An 8,631-nucleotide genomic window follows, 5' to 3' on the forward strand; every position below is an offset into this window, starting at 1 on the left:
TTTCCCTCCCTCGCTTCCGTCATTTCCGGGCCCTGGCCCTCTTCCGGGATCCGGCACGAGAGCGGCCGTGACGTCATGTAGCTCCGGCCCGCAAGGGTGGCAGCAGGGTGGCCCACAAGGGTGGCGTTGGGGAGGGGAGGGAGGGCAAGAGGGAGTAGCTGCCAAGTCAGGCTCCTCCAATGCGTCGCGGTGATCAATGATGGGCGACCAGAAGAAGGGCGTGCATCATGAGGAGCTATAGGAGTGCATCGTCACTACCCGCCGGCTCACTCTCACTGCCCGCGAGCCGCGAAGTGACGCAAAGGGCCGCGGGGGCCCCCGTACGTGATGAGGCATCATGGTGAACAGGAAGTGACAATCTGCGGGGGCCACCGTGCTGCTGCCCCTCCCCCATCCCCCCTTTTCTGCCCGGCGGGGGTACTTGGTGTGGGAGGACCTGGCTCACAGCAGAGGATGTCCAATTTGGACAGTTTATCGCGCGTACAGCGCGCTCGGCACACACAAGCCCACAAAACACAACGCTCACTCACGGGGGGCTCCAACAGGAGAAAGGGAGCTCGTTGAGTGGAATATGCAGCCATCTGAAATGACGAAATTGTTTTGCCATTCCTTTGTCGAGTATCATGTACCGCGTGCTTCTGTGCGCTGAAGTGTTGCGGGTAGGCAAAGGAACACCATGTTTTGGCGAGCCAATGGACTGAAGAAGTTCCACATCCACACTGGGTTCGCCCTGTTTCAAGGTAGCAATGATTTACTGCTAAAATTTAACCGAGTTTCAGGCTTAATTATCCTGCTTGATTTAAAGGGGGCACTACAGCTACAAATCTCTTATTCGGTCGGACGGAGCCTTGCTTTTACTTCCTTTACAGCTGGAGAAGGGGAGGGGCAGACATAAAAATAATTCTCTAGTGAAGCAGTGCCGTGATGAGGCCGAGCGGGGTGTGGCGGGGTGCACTACAGTAATCAGTAATAAGCCTGGCGGGAAAAGAGGAATCAGGTGCGAGGCTCGGTGGAGGGGGAAGTGGGAGGGGGCTGAGGAGGGGTGGAAATGGGGTGCCATGGTAATGACGCTGGGGGAGGAAATTGCGTGAATCTGTGACGCGTTAACGTCGTTTAGAAAAGCCTGCGCGCGCGCAAACGCGCGAACGGGTGCAGGAGGAGGCACAGCGGCAACGACAACGAAGTGTAGCGACCGGGGTGGGGTGGGAGTGGGATATCTGGGCGACATCACTCCGGCGTAACACATTCCACCCTCGCGGTGGGGGGCTGGTCCGGGCGGGGCCGGGCGGCGCCACGCGGACCAGACCGGTGCTCCTGAGCCGGAAATAGGTTTTGAAGTTGATTTCGTTCTGCTGCTGCATCCGGGCCGTCGAGGCCCCGGCGGTGACCGGAACGGGTCCTGCGCTGCCCGGATGTTTCATCCCCCAACGCAAAACCCCTTCCTGGTCCAGACCATCCCTGCGGCCCGGGGCCGGTCCGGTCCGCCGTGCGCGGCTCTTCCGCCGAGAAGGGGCGAGTCCTGCCCCCCGGCCCGGTCCGGCGCCCGGAGAGCACACAGATCCGGATGAGGCGGCTCCGCAGAGCAGACTCGATCCTCTCCTGCTACCATAACCCCCAGGGGAGCGCTGTCGCAAGGGTTCGGTGAGCTTGGTGGTGGGCTTGGTGGCGGTGCAGGGGCTGCGGCGGGGCCGCGGGCCACCGGGCCGCGCATATTGCATCTGCGAGCAATTACTTGGGGCTGAGTGACGCGCCTCTGCCGACACCACCGCCATACCGCCCCGCCACGCCACGCCCCGCCACGCCTGTAACCACTTTCGCGGCACGCCGCGCCGCGCTCATCAGCCCCCCCCCCCTTGCCCCCCCAGCCAGGGGAGAGGGAAAGAAAAACCAACAGAACTGCCCCGATTTAGACATGTCGCTCTCCCATTTCCGACCGCGCGGCGCGGCGCGCGCGTCCTTCGTCAGCCTCAAATTTCCCGAAATCGAGTCGTCGTTGACGCGGCGGCCGTCGCGGGGTTGCAGGGTTTCCTAACTGCTCTGGCTCTGCTCCGCTGGCGGGCGCCAAAGACTCTCGGTGATTGAGGACAGCACTCGCTCATGGCGCGCACCAACAGAGGCCCTAAATAGAGACGCCTTTGTGAGTCTAGGAGACGGAGGGAGGGGGGGAAAGGGCGTATGTGGGAGAGATCCGGTCGTACCAGAGGGCGCTGATCCTCTCAGGAGCGTGGCTCGGCTAAAGCCCCGAAAAATAATCCTCGCTGAATTTTAATTGCCCGGTGTGTTCCATCAAGGTGAATCATGCGTCGGCCTCTGGAAACTGGAGGCGGCGTCCAGCTCCGGCAAGGGGTTGTGCCGGGCTTTATGATGCTGCTGCTGGGGCGGCTGCAGATGAGGGACTGACGAGGTTTCCTGTTCTGTGGGCCCTCCGCGCCGGTGATTGATGTTGTCTAGATGGCCCGCAGATAAGGGTTCGCATAGTCCCTTTTCGCCCTCCTCCCCCTCCCTCAGAGGTGAGCAGGGCGTCCTGCGGGGGCCACCTGAGGGCCTCCTGCGCGCCCCCTGCCGCCGGGAGGGCGGGCCCCACTGGGGCTCTATCCCCCGACCTACCTGTGCCCGAGGCCCCCGAACAGGACCTGGTCCTGAGCCCTCATGAGGGCCCGGGGCCCGGGGCCTTAGCCTGTCGGCACCGCCCGAGGAAATGCAAATCCACTCCATGAGAAAAAATATTAAAAAGGGATGATGATGAGAGATTGTAGTTTTCGTAAGGTTCGGCCCGCCGTGCGCGGCCTACCAGTTGCGTGATAAGGGTACTCCGTGCCCCAGGGGGCCAACCCCAAAGTCCGGGGGACCCTCGACGGCCCGGCAGAAAGGGTGAGGACGATGCTATCCGCCTCTAATGAGCGAATCACAACGCACTTCGGCTCGATCGGCGCGATTCGGAGAGGTGGCCGTCGAACGGGTCGCATGGAGGCAATAAATGAGAAAGCAAAAGGGGAGGGGGAGTGTTGTGTTCCGTTCGGAGAGCCGCGCCGCGCCCGCCCCCCGCACGACGCTGACACAGCTTCGGGTTGCGTCCATCGGAGGGCAAAGCTGGACAAGGGTAAGAATATAGTGGACAGGGGACACTGGCACTCTGCGCAGCGCAGCTTCCAGGAGAATGAGAGTGCCCGCCTCCACCACACGACCAAAATATTGTGCCCGGCGACACACTACTATCGGCGCTTGTGATGCTGTTATGACATGTTGTGCATTCAACATGCAAATGTATAGGATGCACACACACGCGCGCGCGCGCGCACCCACTCACGCACATGCACGCATCTCTTACTTTTTGTGCCCGCGCGCCACCCCCGCCGCCGCCACCCCCCGCAAAGCAGGCCGGGCTCCACAATAACTATTGAGGAAGAAGACGCCTCGATGCACGGCGCCATCTCCAGAATAACGCCCAATTGTGCCGGGCGAACGAAAAAAAAAAAGGTTCCATGTAAGACGAAGCCGAGCAGTCGTCGTCGAGTTTCTGCCGTCTTTTCTCTCTATTTTCGTACGATAGCGTTTCGCATGGCGACGAAAGAAAAAAAGAAGAGAATTCCCCTGGTGATAAAAATAAAAGAGAATATCTAAAAAGACATTGGTAGAAATCAAGCCATTCGTTTTGTCCTTAGAATTTGTTTCCAACCCTGTCCCCGTTTTTAAACAGGCCTGCCTGTTCCTTTATCCATGTAAGTCTGCAACGGAAATAAAAATGCACCACCGATATTTTGGCAGAGTTTCATTTCGTTGCTGTTGGTACAATTCCTGGAAACGGTGGTGGCTCCGGCTGGGCGGGGCGCTTGTCCGGTAGGAAGCTGCACCACGGACCCGATGACAGGGGTCCTCGCCTCATCTCTTGAGAGATAGCACCGATAGACTGCTATATCGACCCTTGCCATATCGGATCCCTCCTGGGGCCTGTGGCCTGTTGGGCCAGCCGGCCGAGGGGCGGGGAGATCGCCAGCAGCCTCTCACGTCGCCGTCGAGCCCCTAATGGGAAAGACTAATGACTGGCTCTAGCTCGGCTCCTCCCCTGCGCACCCCTGCCTCGCTTCGGGTACCGAACACCGCCCCCGAGTACTTCTCTACTTCTCCCTGCTGATGATCAGTTTGAGCCCCGCCCCGGCTCCGCGTCGCTCTGTTCTCCGTCGCCGTCGCCGTCGCCGTCTCCGTCTCCGTCGCCTCCGCCTTCGCCGTCGCCTTCACCATCGCCTTCACCGTCGCCTTCGCCGTCGCCGTCGGAGAGTCGTCTTGGCGCCCCGCTGGACTCGACGCCGCCCTCCCCGCGGAGGGCGGCGATGGCGGCGGGCAGCACGACGGACGTCCACAGGGCGCTGTACTTGCTCGGAGGAGCGTTGCGCCGCAGTACTCCGCCGTGGTCTTGGACGAGCATGCCACCTAGGTGTGTCTCGCTGACGGCCGCCGGTGTCTCTGGATCAGTTTGTGCCGCGAGGGCGTCTTTGAGGGAGGACAGTTCATGTCCTCCTTCCGAAACCACCAACTCGCCAAAGTTCTGGTCGGGATCGCCGGGTCCCGCGTCCTCTTTATTGACGGCGTCGCCGAGCAGCACCGTGCCGTCCGGGAGGAGGGTGGCGGCGCCCGGCATGGTCATGGTGGGCATGGCCTCGCCGAGCAGCACCGTGCCGTCAGAGAGCAGAGTGGCGGCGCCGTGCTCGCCACCAGCAGCAGAGTCCTCGTCCAGGGCGGCGTCGAGGAGCTGGTCCGACATGGCCATGACCTCCGCCTCGAGGCGAGTGGCGCGCTCGTACCGCCTCTCGCCCTCTCCCAGGATGGCGGTGCCGTCGGCAAGCAATGTGGCGGGGATGCAGGATACCCGGACCACCTCGGCAGACTCGGCTAGCTGGGCATCGGCGACGGCCTGCTCTTCGGCCTCCACCTGAGCCTTGATGGCCTGCAGCGGGGCGTCCACGCTCACGTCCCTGGGCACGCCGTCGTCCTCCGGGTCTGGCGGCGAGTCCGTCTCGATTCCCGCCACCTTCATACCCTGATAGCCGACCACCTCGAAGACGAACACGCAGCCCGCCACAAACAGCCCGGCGGCCAGCGCAGAGAAGGGCCCCACGACCTGCGTCGGCGTCAGTGCCCTTGGCCCACCAAGGTTGGCCCGCCACCTTTTCTCGAGATTCCGGTTCGAGGCCGTCTGCAAGTGCGACATCCAGGCAGATATCAGCCCCGACTCTTGGGCCCGGTACACGGCATCGTCGAAGGCCAGCTGGATGGCGGAGCCCTTGTTCACCATGGTGCTCACGTGGAACGTGTACAGGGCCTGGTTGAGCGACTGGAGAATCTTGCGGCCTCTGCTGTCCACGAAGTACGTCGGCAGCAGAAACTTCAGGGAGCGGCTCGTCATGATGAGGGCCGTGTCCTCGGGCTGCTCCCGCACCATCTGCGAGCAGTTCCACGTGGTGTTGCAGATGACCACGCGCTGCAGCAGCTCTGACAGCGAGGCGTCCTGCTCCAGGTAGGGGACCATGATCCCGTTGATGACGCCGACCCGCCTCACTTGCTCCTTGACCTCCGGGAGCTCGGACAGCCCCGGGCGGGTGATGGGCTTGGTGTTGGCCATGGCGAGCGAGGCGCGGTAGCCCGCCGTGAAGTGCATCGAGAAGATGATCCAGACGAAGGTGAGCAGCGAGGTGCGCGGCGACATCCAGGTGGGCATGGAGCGGCCCTCCAGCAGCACGCCCCACAGCAGGATGGCGTTGGTCATGACGCCCTGCCTGTTCAGCCACGTCAGCATGATCACTGCAACACGAAAGGAAAAGTCTTATATTCGCCTGCACCTTGTCGTCGCACCCGAGCACCCGACGGGCCGCGCTCTGGCCGCAACAGCACCATACCGAGGCACACCATGGCGACCAACAGCAGACTCCAGGCCTTGTAGGAAAGCACGGCGATGGGGTACTGCCAGAGGGGCAGGAGGTGCTCTCGCGCCATATAACACTGCAGCGCGTCGGTGGTGTACATGGCGCTGAGCGTGAACGAGTCGTAGCGCTCTGGCGTGGGGAACAGCCCGCCCACCACCATGTCGACTCTGCCGGCGGCCAGCATTCTCGTCGGGTCCATCTGTGATGAGTTCACCACCATTTCGGCTCTGCTGGCGGCCTGCATCTCTGACGAATTCTCCTGCACAACAAACCGTACCACTGAGTGTGTTTTCAACTGCAGTTGTGCGACGTCCAGCGTCCAGCGCCGCCACCCGTCGACTCCCCCGCTTACCTCCACTGACTGCTCCCACTTGGTGTTCCACGGGCTGACGGGGTGACTCGATACGGGTAAAAACTTGACCGTGGCGTTTTTGGACTTCGAGAAGTACTCAGCCAAGTCCACATCCAGGCCGAGAGGATGATTATTATCGGTGACCCCCGCCTCCACCGTCTTCATGAAGATGTAAGGCGGAGCCTCGTGCGGCGCCACGAGCACGAGGCAGCCGCGGAGATCAAACTGCTCGGGGTTTGGTGGAAACAGACCATCTGAGAGAAGCACGTTCTTGGCCTTGCCGCTCGCCACCGGCGACCAGGTGACCACCAGGGCGGTGTCGCTCATACGGCTCCCACAGCGCCGACCGGGCTCGTACAGCGGGAGCCTCGAGAACACGGGCACCTCGTCCATGCCGGGGCCGGTCACGGCCGACTGTAAGGCGAAGAGGTCGGGTTCAGGCAACGGCAACTGGACCGGAGGGGGACATTCTATGTACTCGGGGTACGACTCGGGGCCATCCGGCACCGCGCACCTCGTGTGCGTGCTGCTGCAGCGCCGTGGACACCCGCCACCACCGCCTGCTGTACATTTCGTTGAGGACAATATCGACGTCTTCGGAGCTCCCTCCCACCACGGCGGCAAGGATGGGGGTGAGGCGGCCGAAGTACTTGAGCACCTGGGTCGTGTGGTGTGAGGCCTCGTACTCGAGATCCTCGCCATTGGAGCCCAACAAGAACACGACGATGTCGACGGTGTGCGGCGCGACCTGAGACAGAAAGGGTCGCCGTCAAAGGCGTCGGTCTAGGAAGCGAACAGAACAGAGCCAACCATACGACCGTTGCTCTGCGGCCTCGGACCTTGACGTTGCGTTTGAGGTTGTAGCCCACGGCCTGGATCTGCAGCGAGTAGTGCGCCTCCATGTGCAGCCTGCGCGCCGCGCCGGAGCAGAGCACGTCCCAGTCGACGAAGGTCGAGAAGGACACCAGGACGGTCCGTCGCGCCTTGCGGTGCTGGCTGTCCGCGCGCACTACGCTGTCGCTCTCGTCGGCGCGCAGCAGGTCCACGAGGAAGCGGGCGTCCACGCACAGGCCCGGCCTTCTGGGCAGCATGGAGCGCGGCACCGCGCCCACCGCCACCGCCACCCAGAGCAGCAGCACGGTAGCCACCCTGCCGGGCACGGGCATATTGCACATCAGGGCCAAACAAGAGGAGGGAAAACAAGACGCAAAAAAAAAAACAACAAACAAACTCAAAACTTAAACGCTAACGATAGCAAAGTAGGTGGTCCGACATGGCTCCGTTCTTTTTTCTGGTAATACTGTACCGGATGTAGGCGTGCGGATGGGTTGCATACTCGCACGGTGCCGTAAGGCGCCTTGGTGGGCGACGATAGGCAAGCCTTCACGCGCGCCTGCATCCGGTACAGTATGATCGGAAGAAAGAACGGGGCTGACGGAGCACCCCTGTTTATTTCCACCCCTACTATCTAGGTTTAACAATGTTGGAAAATCGTATATTTTCGAAAGAGTATCTTGAATGAACCCCCTTATGAACGTAGTTCATGAGTGCACCTGATGTCCGCCATCACTGGTCTTGTCGTGGAGGCCCTTGGCAGAAGGGCGGGGGCGCCGGCTGGCGCTGGCGGTCGGCAGTGGAGGAATGAGTATAGAAGGGGCGAGACGAGTGACCACGGCCACAGGGAGGGGGTGGCGCGTGGGGAGCGCGGGGGCGCGGGGGCGCGGGGGTCAGTGTGGATCTGATGGACGGGGACGGGCAGAACAAAGCCGGGCCCGAGACGGGCGCCCAGTATTGTCCTCCCAGGTGCGGCTGCTACGCGGCGCTATACCAGGCCCAACAGGCCAGGCAGGCGTGGGGGCGAGCTGCCAAAAGCGACACGGCGAAGATCAGAATCGGGCGGAAGGGTGCCAAGCAACATCAACTTATTATCACAAATCAGTGGAGGAAACGCGACGCGCCTCGCGCCATGCTAATCGATACCCGTCAGTAGTACGCGCCCTTGTCTTGGTGGTGATTGTTGATGTGAATTACACCGTGGTGGTTACAAATCAGCCCATCGCAATTCAAGTGCCGACGCCATCTTGACATGGTACCTCATAGTCGAATTTGATTGGTTGCTATGTTTTAAAAGCACTTTTCAGTAAATGTAGATTATTTATTCATTCACGTCTGAACAGCCCATACATGTTGCGAATCACGCGGCCGCCGGACTGCAGCCTGCACAGGGTGGCGGGCCAAAGCCCCTGGGGCGCAGCGCGCAGCGGCCTTTGTGCCCCAATAACGTTCATTGACTGTCCAGCTATAATTAGAGCGGCGAATGGTGCTGCATTTTAGAAAAATGGTAGTAGCGACGACAGCGAC

General features: G+C 61.5%; 1 protein-coding gene across 1 annotated transcript; it reads right to left on the reverse strand.

Moving 5' to 3' along the window:
- Positions 1 to 3,724: 3,724 nt before the first annotated feature.
- Positions 3,725 to 7,415, reverse strand: LOC127750405 (uncharacterized). Its single transcript, XM_052272035.1, has 3 exons — positions 6,271 to 7,415; positions 5,892 to 6,177; positions 3,725 to 5,796 (listed from the first exon to the last, which is right to left on the reverse strand). The coding sequence occupies exons 1-3, from the start codon at positions 6,970 to 6,972 to the stop codon at positions 4,136 to 4,138; spliced, it is 2,649 nt and encodes an 882-aa protein (XP_052127995.1). The 5' UTR covers positions 6,973 to 7,415; the 3' UTR covers positions 3,725 to 4,135.
- Positions 7,416 to 8,631: the final 1,216 nt, after the last annotated feature.

This window comes from Frankliniella occidentalis, unplaced genomic scaffold (genome assembly GCF_000697945.3).
Source record: "Frankliniella occidentalis isolate FOCC.00 unplaced genomic scaffold, Focc_3.1 Scaffold184, whole genome shotgun sequence".
Taxonomy (NCBI): domain Eukaryota; kingdom Metazoa; phylum Arthropoda; class Insecta; order Thysanoptera; family Thripidae; genus Frankliniella; species Frankliniella occidentalis.

Excerpts from the sequence above, each read along its gene's own strand:
- LOC127750405 (XM_052272035.1), bottom strand. The coding sequence starts at position 6,972 with ATGGCGAGGATCTCGAGTACGAGGCCTCACACCACACGACCCAGGTGC. Across the intron at positions 6,178-6,270 it reads AGTGGGAGCAGTCAGTGGAG|GAGAATTCGTCAGAGATGCA; the intron begins GTAAGCGGGGGA and ends TTTGTTGTGCAG. Across the intron at positions 5,797-5,891 it reads GGTCGCCATGGTGTGCCTCG|TGATCATGCTGACGTGGCTG; the intron begins GTATGGTGCTGT and ends TTCGTGTTGCAG.